The sequence below is a fragment of the Pseudophryne corroboree genome, chromosome 11, assembly GCF_028390025.1.
Source record: "Pseudophryne corroboree isolate aPseCor3 chromosome 11, aPseCor3.hap2, whole genome shotgun sequence".
Lineage (NCBI taxonomy): Eukaryota > Metazoa > Chordata > Amphibia > Anura > Myobatrachidae > Pseudophryne > Pseudophryne corroboree.
In genome coordinates, this window is record NC_086454.1 from 257,255,962 (window position 1) to 257,275,613 (window position 19,652).

A 19,652-nucleotide genomic window follows, 5' to 3' on the forward strand; every position below is an offset into this window, starting at 1 on the left:
AGATCATTAATAACAGTTTAAAACTAACTACAAATAAAAACCAGAAATCCCACACTGAAAGTAGATAGATATTTTTGGCTAAGTAAACAAATTTAAACTGCAAGCGTTTAAGTGGAGAATAATTTTATATAATCACCTCTTGAAAGCATGCTGATGAAACTTGCCAAGAAAGCATAGCCTACCTCCCAACTGCCCTGTTCCTTGAAAGGGGCGGAGCTTGCAAGGAAAGGAGCAAAGTGAGTATTTCGGGGAGGATCTGGGAAGGTTTGAGTAGACAGTGGGTTGGGCTTATCCCTATTCTCCATGCCTCATTGTAGGGAGCGAAGGTAAAAGGGTGCCCCCTTTAATTACAAATTCTTGTTCACCAACTTTCCTTGCTTTCCCAGAATTTGTTTTAAGACAATACATGCTCCATTCTGTTCATTGTCTAGAAGAAGAGATTCCACAACAAACTATGTAAAACAAAATTTTTATTTTCTCCCGCAAAAAAGATGACAAAAAATATATAAACAAACCAAACTAAGATTTTTAATCCTTGCTGCCAGATGGTCCAGCGTTGCACTGAAAGTTAATCTGCTGGTTCCCAAACTGAAACAAGATAGGGAGGAACCGTATGTGTTATACCATAAAAAAATGATCCTGTAGGAATGTCGGGGACTTTACAAATAATCACGAATCTGCGGCACTGCTCTAATACTGAAATACAAGTACGATCGGGTACACAATAGACACTGGCAGGAGTGGCTCTTCCATCCTTATTGAAGCAGAGGTTTCGGTTTAGCCATCCAGAGGTGTGAAGTAGTGTTTGAAGAAAGAGCTGTCAGGAGAGGACACAAGAAAACAACAACATGTTATCGTAACAGTATGGCATGTGTTCCTACACAACAGAAATAAGATCCCCGGGGGCGTGGCCTGGCGGGCAAACTGGACGGACGTGCCTGTATCTAGCTCCAGCTGCCTCAGTGGAAATTATCCCTCCTGGCACTCTTGCTAGCCCTAACCCCGACCTAACTGGCCTCTGCCTATCACCCTAGTTCCCCCTGCACCCGGTACGACAGGTCCCGGAGCCGGAGGAGGCCTCCTGCCTCCTTGCGGGTTGGGGCCTGCACGACTTGGAGAAGCCGGGGGCTAGATTTGCTTGGTGAGCCCGACCGCAGTGGACGCGAGCTGACGGGCCCGACGGAGCTTTCCTCACCTCATCGGGACCAGCTCTCCCTATAGAAGACCCGCCTGCATCCGCTGCGTGCGCCGGGAGGCGCTCCGTGCCCGTCCGGCGAAGCGGGGGACCTGGTACGCGCGGCGGCCTGCCTCCGTCGGACGGGAACCTGTGGTTGCCGGGGCGACCGCCGTAGCTCGCTGGCGGCCGGCGGCTGGCCCGCCCGCCGGGTGAATGACGCTGGAAACTACACTGTAGCCGCCTGTCTCCCACATTCACAAAACCCGCAGAGTCCTCCGCTGGACAGGTACATTTAGATCACCTCAGCCCTTCTGGCTGCCGGCGGCCATATTGGATCCGGAGCTCGGATCATTTCTGTGACCCTCAACAGCTAGAGGTAGAGGGGGGGAACCCTGGTCGTCGGCTGGACCGTGGCTGGGGGACCCCACCTGCTGGACCCTGCCTATTGCCCCCCACCTTGCTTTGCTATGGTAGTGTGGGGAGGTAGCTTGTATATGTGCCTACACTAGCACCGCATTCCGCCCAGACGCTGTCTACCTGCACCGCTCCACTCTATCATTGTGGGGGACCTGTCCACACGGAGCTGCAGCAAATAAGCCCAGGAGGGATCCCTTGGACCCGCCCTTTAAAACCTACGAAGGCCTCCGCTGGCACCGTTCTCTGCCTTGTCTCACCTATGATATTTGGGGCTGGAGCTCCATCTGCTGGTAGCTTTAATGTTTGACTACATGAAAGACCCTGATTCCCTCATAATGTGATTCTTTGGAACCTGCCCTGAGTCTTGGGACCGCCTATGTCATAATAACTACGCTGTCCCATCCCTGCTACCGGGACTTTTCTAGCACATTGATGCAGTGATTCTTTTTCATCGCCCCATACGCACACATGTCCACCATGACTAGAGGTAACAAAAAGCAACATGGTACAGCTGCTACTCAGAGCCTGAAAAAATTTGCCTACTCAGATATTAAATCTCCAGGGCAGGGGACTCCCTCACAACCTGACGTCTCAGACTCGGAGGACTCCGACCATTCTCCATTGACCCGAAAGGATCTCCATTTGCTTTTCCGCGAAATTAAGGAGACGAGGAAATCTGTACAGGCGGTACAGGCGGAGGTACACTCGGCCATTGCCTCTCTTAAAGCGGACGTTACAGATCTTGGAGACAGAACAGATCACTTGGAGTCTAAAATGGATGAAGTGGACGCGTTCCAACAGGGTGTTGACGATGATGTTCAGAGCCTAAAGCGGGAAATGCACCTACTCCTAGAACGGCAGGAGGATCAGGATAATCGGGCACGCCGGAATAATCTCCGCATCCGGGGGGTCCCCGAGGACGTTGATATGACATCCCTGCACGACTACCTCAAGAAACTATTTGTGCACCTGTCGCCTTCAACTCCGCCAGATCGGTTTCTGTTGGATAGGGCCCACAGGGCTCTCCGCCCTCGCTCTCAGGATCAAGTCCAACCCAGAGATGTTATCCTACGTTGCCACTATTACTCGGCTAAGGAGGACTTGCTTAGGGAGGCTAGAAAACTTTCCAAGCTGGATTTCCTGGGACATTCCCTTCAAATATTCCAAGACATTGCTCCTAGCACCCTACTCAAAAGGAAAGAATTTCGACCCATAACCTTGGCTCTTCGTGACAGTGGCATTCGCTACAGATGGGGCTTCCCCTTCCGCATCCTTGTATGGCATCATAACCGCCTCCACTCGGCTAGGGACCTTGCCGAAGCTAAAGATCTCTTACGCAACCTAGGCATTTCCCCGCCTCCAACCTTGCCTGAGTCTCCGCAGCAGATGAATGATGCTCCCTCTGTGGAGGCGACTGACACTCCGAGACGCTCCCTGAACCGTGACTGGTCACGAGTGCCCTCGGCACGAAAATCCGTCTCTGCTGGCCCTAACGCTTGATGCCCTACCCGTTTAAATATTGTTTCATTTACATATTATGTTACCTCTATGTGTACCTATTATGTTGAGATGTAATCTCTCTCTGCATTAGTTCCACCACCGTCCCGATTCCCCGTGCACATGGCACAACCAAGTAGGCGCTTTAGCCTTGGTTAGCCACTGTTACATTACTAGATACCCTAGGGGATAGTGGGGATTAGGAACAGTTGCTTACTCATATACCCCTTAAATATTAGTTCCCGGACTCGGGGCACTATGATGAGTGCCCGTCACCCCTGATGCACCTGGCCCGACCAGGCCGCGTCCCCATGACTGGGTCTTATACCCTAGTCCGGTCGTTGTCACTTTGTGACCCCCTTTGGTTTTCCCCTGACCGGCACGTTTGGCCAGATGTAGTCTCTTCTGGTCTCCAACCTTCCCCTCTTCCCCGTCTTCTCCATGTTTTGTTCCCCCTGTTTCTGTCTCTGTTTCTATGTTCATATCCTTTTTTTGTCCGTCCGTGTAAAGCTGTTTGCCGTGCATCGTATACAATTACAATGTTTTTGTTCTGGTTTCTTATAGGGTTGCGGTGTCCGGAGGGAGGTGATGAAGCGTTTCGAAACCTGGTCGGCCATGGCTCTTAAAGTTTATTCGCACAACGTTAAAGGTTTGAATAGCCCTAACAAACGCACCAAGCTATTTCTCTCCCTTAAACAGGCCAAGGGTGACTTGGTTTTCCTACAGGAAACCCACTTTAAGAAATCCCTTCACCCTGATTTAAAATCCAAAGCTTACCCCCTTACATTTCATGCATGTGATGCTACACGCAAGAAGAGGGGGGGTCTCTACTCTGATAGCTGCCCACCTTACGTTTGAATTGTTGGACAGTCATACAGATAAATTGGGTAGATGGCTTATCCTTGTTGGGAAATTAAACGACAGCCTATGTACCCTTGTTAATATCTATGCCCCAAATCAAAATCAAGCTACATTCTTCGGGAGGCTGAGTGCACATTTGACTAGACTTGGTAGAGGAGAGGTCATAGTCGCAGGAGATTTTAATGAGATGCTGGATGCCTCCCTGGATAGGTCCTCCCCTCCTCTTTCTCGGTCTCCTAATCGCCCCCGCCCGACCTTGGCATCTCTTGCTCTGCTAGATCTACTGAAACTTCACTTGCTATTTGACTCTTTCAGGCTATCTGAACCACTGACCAGAGACTACACCTTCTTTTCCACTGTACACAAGTCCTACTCTAGAATTGACATGATCCTACTTAGCCGGGATCTATCCTCTAAACTGAAGTCTGCCTGTATTCTTCCTATGATTTGGTCTGACCACTGCCCAATCACTGTTGACATCCAATCCATCGCCCCACGCCCTCCCCCCGTTTCCTGGCGTCTAAACGACTCCATACTACACAACCAGGAAGTTACCTGTCAGATTAAAAATTGCCTTGCTGACTACTTTCTTCTCAATGATCTCCCGGAGACTTCCCCAACCACTCTGTGGGAGGCGCATAAAGCTGTTCTACGTGGCCATTTGATTAACCAGGCAGCTAGAATTAAAAAATCCCGGGAGCTTAGCTTCCTTTCCCTCTCTACTAAACTTCAAGCCCTTGAGCGCCAACATAAACTCTCTCCTACCCCGTCTAATCTAGAGCCCCTATTAGAAGCTAGGAATGCAATGTCACTCTCTCTGTCGGAACGTACGGCAAGGACTCTTCAGAGGCTTAGCCAGACCTTCTACGAGAGAGGCGACAAAGCCGATAGAATTCTGGCTTCCCGTCTTAGAGCACAACGTTCCCGAAATAATATCCTAGCGGTGCATACCGACTCTGGTGAAGTCACGTATGACCCAGGGGGTATAAACAGGGTGTTCCGGGATTATTACACTAAGCTATATAATTTAAACTCCACTACCCCACATCCCGGCCCCCCTGACGCGTTAATCTCAGAATTCCTACGCCGAGCCGATCTCCCTCAACTATCTGATATCGACTCGGTGGAGCTGAATAGAGATATTACAGAGGAAGAAATAACGGCCGTTCTGAGAAATCTTAAATCTTCTAAAGCCCCGGGCCCCGATGGCTTCTCGGCCTCTTACTATAAAAAATTTGCCCCCTTGTTGGTCCCCCATCTTAGGGTATTGTTCAACGCAGTACTACATGGCACTCCATTCCCAAGTACTATGTTGGAGGCTAGAATTATAGTTATCCATAAAGAGGGCAGAGACCCACGAAATTGCGCTAACTATCGCCCGATATCCTTATTGAACCTAGACATTAAAATATATGCAAAGATCTTGGCTACTCGCCTCAATAGTGTGCTTCCTGATCTGATACATTATGACCAGGTGGGGTTTATCCCAGGACGCCAGGCCAGGGACAACACTAGAAAAGCGATTGACATTATCCAATTGTTGAATGGCAGGCAAACCCCATCTATTATCCTCTCTCTCGACGCTGAGAAAGCATTCGACCGTATCTCATGGCCATTCTTATTTCAGACTCTACAGGCGTTCGGGCTATCGGCGGAATTTCTGACTGGGGTCTCTGCCCTCTACTCCTCTCCAATAGCAAAGGTTCTCACCAACGGAATACTGTCCCCCTCCTTCCCGTTAGCTAATGGGACTAGGCAGGGGTGCCCTCTCTCCCCCCTGGTGTTTGCCATGGTCATTGAACCATTGGCGGCTATGATAAGAAAGACTGGTAGTGTTCGGGGAGTGCAGGTTGGCTCACAAGAGTCTAAGATTTCGCTCTTCGCCGACGATGTACTACTATCTCTCACTCAGCCGCAGTCTTCCCTTCCCGCCCTATATCAGATTATAGAGGAATATGGATCCCTGTCAGGCTATAAAATAAATTTTACTAAATCTGAAGCCATGTTACTCCATGTACCTGGAGACCTCAAACGATCCCTGCAGTCCTCCTATGACCTTCGTTGGCAGACCAATAAGATTAAGTACCTAGGTGTTTATATTACTTCTCATTATAACTCCCTCTACACTGAAAATTTTCCGCGGACACTGACCAAGATCAAATCTGATTTGGCAAGATGGAGGACACATATTATATCCTGGCTGGGTAGGATTATTGCCCTCAAAATGACAGTTATGCCACAACTTCTGTACCTCTTCCAAACTCTACCTGTGAGGGTGCCGGAGAAGGTTCTCAGAGATGCCCAGGCCTCATTTGTGAAGTTTGTATGGAACGACAAACCCCCACGGATTGCCTTCACCGTGCTCCGGCTCCCCCGCTCCGAGGGGGGTCGAGGATTTCCTGATGTCAAATTTTATTATCTGGCTAGCCATCTAAGCCAAATGGTGGCCTCATTTGTACCCCGCGGCTGTATCGCCTGGGTTGATCTTACTGCGCTCTCTATGGGAATTCGTTCACTGGCTTCGCTGTGGGGCCTGGGCAAATCACACCTGCTGGCACTCAGAAACACCTCTCCCTCCCTTAAATTTCACCTATCTATCTGGCACAAATCTTTTGCGAAATATAATCTGTCCTCCTCACACTCCCCTCTTACACCCCTATGGGACAACCCGGATTTCCCCGCGGGGGTCCCTCCCCGTAAGTTCACATCCTGGTTTAATGCCCGGATCCTTGTGGTCCACGACCTATCCTTACAAGGCCATTGGATGTCAATAGACGATATTAAATCCAAATTTCCCTCACTATCCCCTCCTTTCTTTGAATATTTTCAGCTTCGCCATTTCCTCCTCTCCCTGCCTCAGGTCGACGCTCAACGAGACCTTACTCCCTTTGAGTCTCTATGTCTTGCAAAACCCATAAGCAGAGGTCTAATTTCGCAAATATATACCATGTTGGTTGGGATCTCCTCTGGACCGCAGACCCGCCATGAGAGGGAGTGGGAAAGGGACCTGGGTCCCCCTCCAGACGAAGCCTGTTGGGAAGAGGTGCGGGAGGGCATCGCTAAAAGCTATCTCCACCCGACTCAAGGAGACATCCTATAAACTGTATTACCGGTGGTATTATACCCCAGACAAACTATCTCGGATGTTCCCCTCTGCCACCCCGGTCTGCTGGCGGGGATGCGGTCAACGTGGTACCCTCCTTCACATTTGGTGGACCTGTCCTCGTATTGTTAACTACTGGAAAAAAGTACTCGACATACTGAATTCCTTATCTGGACTTAGGCTCACATTGGACCCATGGATGTTTCTACTGGCCCGCCCACACCCAGACCTTGACCCCCTCTTGAATAAATTATTTTCTCATATATTAGTAGCGGCTAAAGCTTTAATAGCTAAAAATTGGAAAACCACTGCCCCTCCCACTATACCAGCCCTGAATAACTATATCTGGTTCGTAGCTAATATGGAGAAAATCACCTATTACCTGCATGACTGTCCCCACAAATTTGAGCTCGTTTGGGGCCCCTGGTTAATCGCGATGTCTACTCCACTATGAGACCCAGGCCACTCCTTTGACCCCGCCTGACAGGCCTCCGACCAGGCTGCACCCGGGCCCTCCCTCCGGGCGCCGTTCCGCCCCTCCAGACTTCTCTTGGATATGCACCGTTATGTAACCCGAAGGTATGCTCATACGGTGTTTTAGTGTATACACTCTCCATGGATATACCAGATGTTTTGCTTCTAATGTGGCATAGCACGGTCCTGTTGTCCCTTTTCTCTCCTTCTCGCTCTGTCCCCCCCCCCCCCCCTTTTTCTTCTTATTACTCCCTGAAGTTCCTGTTTTCTCCACGTATATGCTCCCCGTCTGGGGAGAAATTTTGTTTACCTGTTTAAATATGCTCAAATTATTTGAAAAACCAACGCCATGAAGACTGTTATCCGTATTTTATTATGCTACTGATTCTGTATCCTGTATTGTGGATTTCTCAGTCTTTCTTGGTGTAAATAAAATGTTTAAAAAAAAAAAAAAAAAAGATCCCCATTTTCTTTTACCAAAAACTAAATTAGATCACTGGGGTTATGGAAAGTGCAGCACAAGGCTCTGGATCCGACCTTAACAGTATTAATAATTTAGTAGCTACTGCTATTGGTATTCAGGGCAGTGCTGAGTAGTGCCAGCTAGAACGTGTACCATAATAAAAATATAAAAAGATCACTTCACACAAAACACTAATTTACCGAAATAGTCACCCCTGTATTGCTAGTGTTCATTCAGCTAGACTATGCACATCGCACCCTTTCATTACATCTTTTTTTTTTTCTCTTTCTGTGGAGCTTCGTTTAGGACTGTTAAACTAACAAGCCTACTAAGCCTGGAATACAGGCTGCCTCATAAAAAAGAGCTACAAACATCTACTTGAACATTCACAAACACGTATATGTAATAGTCCTTGGGAGTTTCTCAGAGTAAGAGTTTCTAGATGACGCTAGGCTTGCAGTCACGGAGCAGAAGCATAGAGAAGAGCGACAAAGAGGGGAAAAGGATGAGAAAGGTAGACACACAGTTCATTGAGGGGCAAAATCACAGCAAGTAATCAATTGGCTAGTGTTCTCCGAGTGGTTATGATGGGTGTGGTATGCGTGACCGGCGGTCAGCACACCGATGCCAGGATCCTGAAAGTCCCTGTTGGTTGGCAAGCCGACCGTCGGGATTGTGAGGGGGTGGGATGTAGGGGGAGGTTATGTGACAGTCGATCTCCTGTTATGATTTAGTGCGATTGGTTGTTATGATTTAGTGCAATCTTTACGCCTATAGATAACATATAGACTGAAGCCGCATACACATTGAGACTATATCTGCCCGATATGTCGTTCTGATTCGTCTGGAAATAACCTGGAAATCGGGCATATTGTTCAGTGTGTATGCCTGATACGTGGGTGCCCGCCATGGTCATGTGACGTCACCAGTCTTACACATCGCTTAGTGTGTACCCAGCTTTAGGGTTAGGAGGAACACTGGGGACACGACGGAGGGCAGAGAAGAAAAAGGGGCAATAGGCAGGATGTGTGTGTGTGTGTGTGTGTGTGTGTGTGTGTGTGTTCCTCTAAACTGTCCCTGAGAAACAGTGTGGCGAGCAAGTACTATATATGTCTGACCCATCTCTAGATATGAAATAAGTTATTCAGTTGAATTGTAGTTTGTGGCTTAGACACAAATGTATACATCACACATACCCCCGAAAACTAATTCATAACAAGTAACAATTTACAGCAGGGTAAGTAATCTGCCTAATCAGTCTGACACCCTGCACACGGTACCGCATATACGACCTGCTGTACCATTAGTGGCTGGGGGAAGATAAAAATGGGAAGTTGGTTTGTGCTCAGAGAAGCAATCTGTAGTTCCTAAATTACATGAGTAATGGAACATAAGGGACAGAGATACTCGCTACACACCTAGGTCATGGAATGGGTTTCACTTATAGGCAAATATATACTTTCTTGTATGCAAGTAAATCTGTCCACTATGTTGCCTGTTTCCTCCTTTACTGAAATTAGATCTCTAAAATAGAAAATAAGATTTTACTCACCGGTAAATCTATTTCTCGTAGTCCGTAGTGGATGCTGGGACTCCGTAAGGACCATGGGGATTAGCGGCTCCGCAGGAGACTGGGCACAACTAAAGAAAGCTTTAGGACTACCTGGTGTGCACTGGCTCCTCCCACTAAGACCCTCCTCCAGACCTCAGTTAGGATACTGTGCCCGGAAGAGCTGACACAATAAGGAAGGATTTTGAATCCCGGGTAAGACTCATACCAGCCACACCAATCACACCGTATAACTCGTGATACTATACCCAGTTAACAGTATGATAACAACTGAGCCTCTCAACAGATGGCTCAACAATAACCCTTTAGTTAGGCAATAACTATATACAAGTATTGCAGACAATCCGCACTTGGGATGGGCGCCCAGCATCCACTACGGACTACGAGAAATAGATTTAACGGTGAGTAAAATCTTATTTTCTCTAACGTCCTAAGTGGATGCTGGGACTCCGTAAGGACCATGGGGATTATACCAAAGCTCCCAAACGGGCGGGAGAGTGCGGATGACTCTGCAGCACCGAATGAGCAAACTCTAGGTCCTCCGCAGCTAGGGTATCAAACTTGTAGACTCTTGCAAGAGTGTTTTAACCCGACCAAGTAACAGCTCGGCAAATTTGTAAAGCCGAGACCCCTCGGGCAGCCGCCCAAGAAGAGCCCACTTTCCTCGTGGAATGGGCTTTCACAGATTTAGGGTGCGGCCTTCCAGCCGCAGAATGTGCAAGTTGAATCGTGCTACAGATCCAGCGAGCAATAGTCTGCTTAGAAGCAGGAGCACCCAGCTTGTTGGGTGCACACAGGATAAATAGCGAGTCAGTTTTCCTGACTCCAGCCGTCCTGGAAACATATACTTTTCAGGGCCCTGACTACGTCCAGAAAACTTGGAATCCTCCAAGTCCCAAGTAGCCGCAGGCACCACAATAGGTTGGTTCACATGAAAAACTGATACCACCTTAGGAAGGAATTGGGAACGAGTCCTCAATTCCGCCTTATCCATATAGAATACAGATAAGGGCATTTGTATGACAAAGCCGCCAATTCTGATACACGCCTGGCCGACGCCACGGCCCACAGCATGACCACTTTCCACGTGAGGTATTGTAGCTCCACGGATTTAAGTGGCTCAACTCAATGCGACTTCAGGAAATCAAACACTACGTTGAGATCCCACGGTGCCACTGGAGGCACAAACGGGGGTTGACTATGCAGCACTCCCTTAACAAAAGTCTGAACTTCAGGCAGTGAAGCCAGTTCTATTTTGAAAGAAAATCGATAGAGCCGAAATCTGGACCTTAATGGAACCCAATTTTAGGCCTATAGTCACCTCTGACTTGTAGGAAGTGCAGAAAACGACCTAGCTGAAATTCCTCCTTTGGGGCCTTACTGGCCTCACAGCACGCAACATATTTCCGCCATATGCGGTGATAATGGTTTGCGTTCACTTCTTTCCTAGCTTTAAATAGCGTAGGGATAACTTCCTCCGGAATGCCCTTTTCCTTCAGGATCCGGCGTTCAACCGCCATGCCGTCAAACGCAGCCGCGGTACGTCTTGGAACAGACAGGCCCCCTGCTGCAGCAGGTCCTGTCTGAGCGGCAGAGGCCATGGGTCCTCAGATCATTTCTTGGAGTTCTGGGTACCAAGCTCTTCTTGGCCACCCGGAACAATGAGTATAGTTCTTACTCCTCTCCTTCTTATTATTCTCATTACCCTGGGTATGAGAGGCAGAGAAGGGAACACATACACCGACTGGTACACCCACGGTGTTACCAGAGCGTCTACAGCTATCGCCCGAGGGTCCCTTGACCTGGTGCAATATCTTTGTAGCTTTTTGTTGAGGCGGGACGCCATCCTGTCCACTTGTGGCCTTTCCCCACGGTGTACAATCATTTGGAAGACTTCTGGATGAAGTTCCCACTCTCTCGGGTGGAGGTCGTGTCTGCTGAGAAAGTTCTCAGTTGTCCACTCCGGGAATGAACACTGCTGACAGTGCTAACACGTGATTCTCCGCCCATCGGAGAATCCTTGTGGCTTCTGCCATCGCCATCCTGCTTCTTGTGCCGCCCTGTCGGTTTACATGAGCGACCGCCGTGATGTTGTCTGAGTGGATCAGCACCGGCCGGTGTTGAAGCAGGGGTCTAGCCTGACTTAGGGCATTGTAAATGGCCCAAAGTTCCAGAACATTTATGTGTAGGGAAGTCTCCTGACTTTTCCCTACGCCTTGGAAGTTTCTTCCCTGTGTGACTGCCCCCCAGCCTTGAAGGCTGGCATCCGTGGTCACCAGGACCCAGTCCTGTATGCCGAATCTGCGGCCCCCTAGAAGATGTGCAGTCACCACCACAGCGACACCCTGGCCCTTGGAGACAGGGTTATCCGCCGATGCATCTGAGAATGCGACCCGGACCACTTGTCCAACAGATCCCACTGGAAGATCCTTGCATGGGACTTGGCGAATGGAATTTCTTCGTAAGAAGCTACCATCTTTCCCAAGGCTCGCGTGCATAGATGCACCGATACCTGTATTTGTATTAGGAGGTCTCCGTCTAGAGACGCCAACTCCTTGGACTTCTCCTCCGGGAGAAACCCTTTTTATCCTGTTCTGTGTCCAGAACCATACCCAGGGACAGTAGACGCGTCGTAGGAACCAGCTGTGACTTTGGAATATTCAGAATCCAGCCGTGCTGTTGTAGCACTTCCCGAGATAGTGCTACTCCGACGAACAACTGCTCCCTGCACCTCGCCTTTATAAGGAGATCGTCCAAGTACGGGATAAGTACTTCGGCCATTACCTTGGTAAATACCCTCGGTGCCGGGGACAGACCAACGGCAACGTCTGGAATTGGTAATGACAATCCTGTACCACAATTTTGAGGTACACCTGGTGACGAGGGTAAATAGGGACATGCAGGTAAGTATCCTTGATGTCCAGTGATACCCTGAAATTTTCCAGGCTTGCAATAATCGCCCTGAGCGATTCCATTTTGAACTTGAACCTTCGTATATAAGTGTTCAAGGATTTCAATTTTAGAATGGGTCTCACCGAACCGTCTGGTTTCGGTACCACAACATTTTGGAATAGTAACCCCTGCCTTGTTGAAAGAGGGGTACCTTGATTTCACCCCGCTGGAAGTACAGCTTGTGAATTGCCGCCAGTACTACCTTTCTCCGAGGGCAGCAGGCAAGGCTGATGTGAGGCAACGGCGAGGGGGAGTCGTCTCGAACTCCAGCCTGTATCCCTGTGATACTACTTGCAGAACCTAGGGATCCACCTGTGGGCAAGCCCACTGATCCCTGCAGTTCCCGAGACGCGCCCCCACCGCACCTGTCTCCACCTGTGGAGCCCCAGCGTCATGCGGTGGACTCAGAGGAAGCGAGGGAAGATATTTGATCCTGGAACTGGCTGACTGGTGCAGCTTTTTCCTTCTTCCCTTGTCTCTGTGCAGAAAGGAAGCGCCTTTGACCCGCTTGCTTTTCTGAAGCCGAAAGGACTGTACCTGAAAATACGGTGCTTTCTTTAGGCTTTAGTGAGGAAACCTGAGGTAAAAAAATTTCTTCCCAGCTGTTGCTGTGGATACGAGGTCCCAGAGACCATCCCCAAACAATTCCTCACCCTTATAAGGCAGAATCTCCATGTGCCTTTTAAATGCAGCATCACCTGTCCACTGCCGGGTTTCTACTACCCTCCTGGCAGAATGGACATTGCATTAATTCTGGATGCCAGCCGGCAAATATCCCTCTGTGCATCCTTTATATATAAGACAACGTCTTAAATATGCTCAATGTTAGCAAATATTATTATCCCTGTCTTATATATTAGCCAGACCACGCTGCAGCAGCACTATTTATGCTGAGGCAATTGCAGGTTTCAGTATATAACCTGAGTGTGTAAATACAGACTTCAGGATCGCCTCCTGCTTTTTATCAGCAGGTTCCTTCAAGGTGGCCGTATCCTAAGACGGCAGTGCCACCTTTTGACAAACGTGTGAGCGCCTTATCCACCCTAAGGGATATCTCCCAACGTGACCTATCCTCTGGCGGGAAAGGGTACGCCATCAGTAACTTTTTAGAAATAACCAGTTTCTTATCGGGGGAAACCACGCTTCTTTACACACTTCATTCATTCATCTGATGGGGGAACAAAACAGTGGCTGTTTTTTCTCCCCAAAAATAAAACCCCTTTTATGTGGTACTTGGGTTTATGTCAGAAAATGCTTAACACATTTTTCATTGCCGAGATCATGTAACGGATGTTCCTAGTGGATTGTGTATATGTCTCAACCTCGTCGACACTGGAGTCAGACTCCGTGTCGACATCTGTGTCTGCCATCTGAGGTAACGGGCGTTGTTTTGAGCCCCTGATGGCCTTTGAGACGCCTGGGTAGACGCGGGCTGAGAAGCCGGCTGTCCCACAGCTGTTACGTCATCCAGCCTTTTATGTAAGGAGTTGACACTGTCGGTTAATACCTTCCACCTATCCATCCACTCTGGTGTCGGGGCGACATCCCATTTATCGGCCTCTGCTCCGCCTCCACGTAACCTTCCTCATCCAACATGTCGACACAGCCGTACCGACACACCGCACACACACAGGGAATGCTCTGACTGAGGACAGGACCCCACAAAGTCCTTTGGGGAGACCGAGAGAGAGAGTATGCCAGCACACACCAGAGCGCTATATAATGCAGGGATTAACACTATAACTGAGTGATTTTTCCCCAAATAGCTGCTTGTATACATATATTGCGCCTAAATTTAGTGCCCCCCCTCTCTTTTTAACCCTTTGAGCCTGAAAACTACAGGGGAGAGCCTGGGGAGCTGTCTTCCAGCTGCACTGTGAAGAGAAAATGGCGCCAGTGTGCTGAGGGAGAAGCCCCGCCCCCTTTTCGGCGGACTTTCTCCCGCTTTTTCTGTGATACTGGCAGGGGTAATTTTACATCTATATAGCCTCTGGGACTATATATGATGTATATTTTGCCAGCCAAGGTGTTATTTATTGCCCTCAGGGCACCCCCCCGCAGCGCCCTGCACCCATCAGTAACCGAAGTGTGAGGTGTACATGAGGAGCAATGGCGCACAGCTGCAGTGCTGTGCGCTACCTTGGTGAAGACCGAAGTCTTCTGCCGCAGATTTTCCGGACCTTCTTCGTGCTTCTGGCTCTGTAAGGGGGACGGCGGCGCGGCTCCGGGAACGAACACCAAGGTCGGGTCCTGCGGTCGATCCCTCTGGAGCTAATGGTGTCCAGTAGCCTAAGAAGCCCAAACTACCACCTGTTAGGTAGGTTCGCTTCTTCTCCCCTTAGTCCCTCGCTGCAGTGAGTCTGTTGCCAGCAGATCTCACTGAAAATAAAAAACCTAAATATACTTTCTTTCTAGGTGCTCAGGAGAGCCCCTAGTGTGCATCCAGCTCAGCCGGGCACAGAAATCTAACTGAGGTCTGGAGGAGGGTCTTAGTGGGAGGAGCCAGTGCACACCAGGTAGTCCTAAAGCTTTCTTTAGTTGTGCCCAGTCTCCTGCGGAGCCGCTAATCCCCATGGTCCTTACGGAGTCCCAGCATCCACTTAGGACGTTAGAGAAATCTACACATTATTTGCAAACGAAAAACAACTAACACAGTGATTTGCAAACATACTACATAGTTGACGTGCGGTGGGGTGAGGCAGAGCCTTTCCTGTCATACTTACGTTTAAACCAGCGTTTTGACTGAATAAAATATATGAAAAATAAAATATCTTCTTTGCATTATTCTAATAATTTTTATAGCCCAAACTCTGGAGTAAAAAGTCTATGGCAGGTGAGGCAGTGCCTCACCTGTGTATCCTTTCCACATCTCATCAAAACTCACCAGATTTCAAGGAGTTTATAATGCTGCACCTGTGTATAATGCCCAGATTTACCCTTTGGCTCATATATTGCATGTAAATCTGGCTCTGGGGTTAGCCAGTGCCTCCTGAGCCATTTAGCTCACCGCACGTCTCTGTGAATACTATACAGTATTTTGCATATCAGTACTATCATCTTTTCTACCTCTTGGGGAAAATAAGCCTATATTACAGTAACTTCTATAATCAATCTGGGGGTTTCAGCTGAGATAAGAAAATTTAAAAATCTGCCAGACAGCCACATACAGTGCATCCGGAAAGTATTCACAGCGCTTCACTTTTTCCACGTTTTGTTATGTTACAGCCTTATTCCAAAATGGAATAAATTCATTTTCTCCCTCAAAATTATACACACAATAAATACCCCATAATGAAAACATGAAGTTTTTTTTTTTTTTACATTTTTGCAAATTTATTAAAAATAAAAATCTAAGAAATCACATGTACATAAGTATTCACAGCCTTTGCTCAATACTTTGTTGATGCACCTTTGGCAGCAATTACAGCCTCAAGTCTTTTTGAATATGATGCCACAAGCTTGGCACACCTATCTTAGGGCAGTTTCGCCCATTCCTCTTTGCAGCACTTCTCAAGCTCCATCAGGTTGGATGGGAAGCTTCGGAGCACAGCCATTTTCAGATCTCTCCAGAGATGTTCAATCGGATTCAAGTCTGGGCCACTCAAGGACATTCATAGAGTTGTCCTGAAGCCACTCCTTTGATATCTTGGCTGTGTGTTTAGAGTCGTTGTCCTGCTGAAAAATGAACCGTCGCCCCAGTCTGAGGTCAAGAGCGCTCTTTTTCAACCAGGACGTCCCAGCACATTGCTGCATTCACCTTTCCATCTATCTTGACTAGTCTCCCAGTTCCTGCTGCTGAAAAACATCCCTACAGCATGATGCTGCCACCACCATGCTTCACTGTACGGATGATATTGGCCTACTGATGATTGGTGCCTGGTTTCCTCCAAACATGACGCCTGGCATTCACGCTAAAAAGTTCAATCTTTGTCTCATCAGACCAGAGAATTTTGTTTCTCATGGTCTGAGAGTCGTCCAGGTGCATTTTGGCAAACTCCAGGCGGGCTGCCATGTGCGTTTTACTAAAGAGTGGCTTCCGTCTGGCCATTCTACCATGCAGGCCTGATTGGTGTATTACTGCAGAGATGGTTGTCCTTCTGGAAGGTTCTCTTCTCTGTACAGAGGAAAGCTGTAGCTCTGACAGAGCGACTATCAGGGTCTTGGTCAACTTCCTGATTAAGACCCTTCTCCCTCGATCACTCAGTTTAGACGTCCGGCCAACTTTAGGAAGAGTCCTGGTGGTTCCGAACTTCTTCCATATACTGATGATAGAGGCCACTGAGCTCATTGGGACCTTAAATGTAGCAGATATTTTTCTGTACCGTTCCCCAGATTTGTGCCTCGAGACAATCCTGTCTCGGAGGTCTACAGACAATTCCTTTGACTTCATGCTTGGTTTGTGCTCAGACATGCACTGTCAAGTGTGGAACCTTATATAGACAGGTGTGTGCCTTTCCAAATCATGTACAATCAACTGAATTTACTACAGGTGGACTGCAATTAAGCTGTAGGAACGTCTCAAGGATGATCACTGGCAATAGGATGCACCCGAGCTCAATTTTGAGCTTCATGGCATAGGCTGTGAATACTTATGTACTTGTGATTTTTTGATTTTAATAAATTAGCAAAAATCTCAGAAAAACTTTCTTCACGTTGTCATTATGGGGTATTGTGTGTAGAATTTTGAGATAAAAAGTGAATTTATTCCATTTTAGAATATGGCTGTAACATAAAATACTTTCCGGATTCACTGTACATGTTACCTTAGGGGTGGGCAAAATACGGCCCGCGAAATAATCCTGCCTGGCCCGCTGCCTCCCATGATCAGTGTGCAATGACAAACGGCCTGACTGGATGAGCTGCTTGTCATTGCGCTGCATTACCTCCCAGCCGTAGGCGCCGCTGAGGTAGCTTGGTCATGTCGGGTAAAGCTGGCCAGATTACCTGTAACATCGGGCGCTGTTGGGGGTGGAGCCAAAGGTAGAGCCTCAGCGTGGATGCGGGTGGCGTCCCGGACAGTCTGAATACATGCAGCAGAACAGGCACAGCACTTTCTGTGTTCAGGGAAGAGCACCTAAGTAAGGTACTGTACATGTTTGGATGGCGGGTGACAGTGGGACCTGTCTGGCAAGGGTGTCCAGTAAAGAGGTGCCGGGGGGGGAGAAGCTGGCAATTCTGTCCAGGGAGGGAGACTGGTAACTTTGTCTGGGGATGGGGGAGCTGATAATTTTGTCCAGGGAGGGGAAGGGGGGGGGGGGGGGGGGGGGGGCTGATTATTTTGTCCAGAAAGGGGGTAGATGGGAGGAAAGATGATAACTGCAGAAGTTTTTATTATTGTTATTGTTATTATTATTAGTATTAAATGTGATTGTTTGCAAGTGGTGCCTTGAGGTCAGGTTTTGACACCTGACTATTCAATGTCGGTGGCAGTAGGGAATGCGTGTCTGGCTATATGCGTTTCTGTGCCTTCCGGCACTGACTATTTCTGACGAAAGTATAATGTGTTTTAATAAATGAGTGTTACTTCTGAATCCGCACCATAATGTTATCAGTAATTTATGGAAACGTATATGGGGGTATCCAATTACCCGTGATCATAACTGTATCCCTGGGGCTATTCTATTAGCTCCAATGCAGGAGCCCCCCCCCCCCCCCTTCCCCAAATGCCGGCACTTATCGGGGATTATGCTTCGAGTGCCTCAGGTACCCGAAGTATAATCCGCGTTAAGTGCCCTGCCGGAGCCACAGCATTTTCTGTGTGGCCCTCGAATATTCACTGGAAAGTTTTAAGTAGCCCCGCAGCTGAAATAATTGCCCACCCCTGTGTTACATGATCTCCACGCGGCGCCCACCCACAGAGTGAATGGGAAACTGGTCACATCGACCCGGCTTCCCACTTACACAGCATGGCGAGCATCAGCCCTGCAAGCTACCCAAGTTGGAATACTGGGTCGACCCAAATTATTTCAACTGGGCCCTTTTACACCGTACAGCAACACGGGTTATGCACGCTCATGTGCAATAACCCGTGTTAGAAGCTGGCGGTGTAAAATAAGAATTTACTTACCGATAATTCTATTTCTCATAGTCCGTAGTGGATGCTGGGACTCCGTAAGGACCATGGGGAATAGCGGCTCCGCAGGAGACTGGGCACAAAAGTAAAAGCTTGAACTAGCTGGTGTGCACTGGCTCCTCCCCCTATGACCCTCCTCCAAGCCTCAGTTAGGATACTGTGCCCGGACGAGCGTACATAATAAGGAAGGATATTGAATCCCGGGTAAGACTCATACCAGCCACACCAATCACACCGTACAACCTGTGATCTGAACCCAGTTAACAGTATGATAAACGAAGGAGCCTCTGAAAAGATGGCTCACAACAATAATAACACGAATTTTGTAACAATAACTATATACAAGTATTGCAGACAATCCGCACTTGGGATGGGCGCCCAGCATCCACTACGGACTATGAGAAATAGAATTATCGGTAAGTAAATTCTTATTTTCTCTAACGTCCTAAGTGGATGCTGGGACTCCGTAAGGACCATGGGGATTATACCAAAGCTCCCAAACGGGCGGGAGAGTGCGGATGACTCTGCAGCACCGAATGAGAGAACTCCAGGTCCTCCTCAGCCCGGGTATCAAATTTGTAGAATTTAGCAAACGTGTTTGCCCCTGACCAAGTAGCTGCTCGGCAAAGTTGTAAAGCCGAGACCCCTCGGGCAGCCGCCCAAGATGAGCCCACCTTCCTTGTGGAATGGGCTTTTACAGATTTTGGCTGTGGCAGGCCTGCCACAGAATGTGCAAGCTGAATTGTACTACAAATCCAACGAGCAATCGTCTGCTTAGAAGCAGGAGCACCCAGCTTGTTGGGTGCATACAGGATAAACAGCGAGTCAGATTTCCTGACTCCAGCCGTCCTGGAAATATATATTTTCAGGGCCCTGACTACGTCCAGTAACTTGGAGTCCTCCAAGTCCCTAGTAGCCGCAGGCACCACAATAGGCTGGTTCACGTGAAACGCTGAAACCACCTTTGTGAGAAATTGAGGACGAGTCCTCAATTCTGCCCTATCCGTGTGAAAAATCAGGTAAGGGCTTTTATAAGATAAAGCCGCCAATTCTGAGACACGCCTG

At 48.4% G+C, this 19,652-nt stretch overlaps 1 protein-coding gene across 3 annotated transcripts in view; it reads right to left on the minus strand.

Annotated features, from left to right (window-relative positions):
• Positions 1-453: 453 nt before the first annotated feature.
• LOC134969405 (nuclear receptor coactivator 5-like) overlaps positions 454-19,652 on the minus strand; it is a 147,652-nt gene continuing 128,453 nt past the window's right edge. For all 3 annotated transcript variants that reach the window (XM_063945345.1, XM_063945344.1, XM_063945346.1), the window contains one exon: positions 454-817. In XM_063945345.1, the coding sequence (XP_063801415.1) occupies positions 756-817 (62 nt within the window). In that variant the 3' untranslated portion in view covers positions 454-755. The remainder of the gene's footprint in view (positions 818-19,652) is intronic.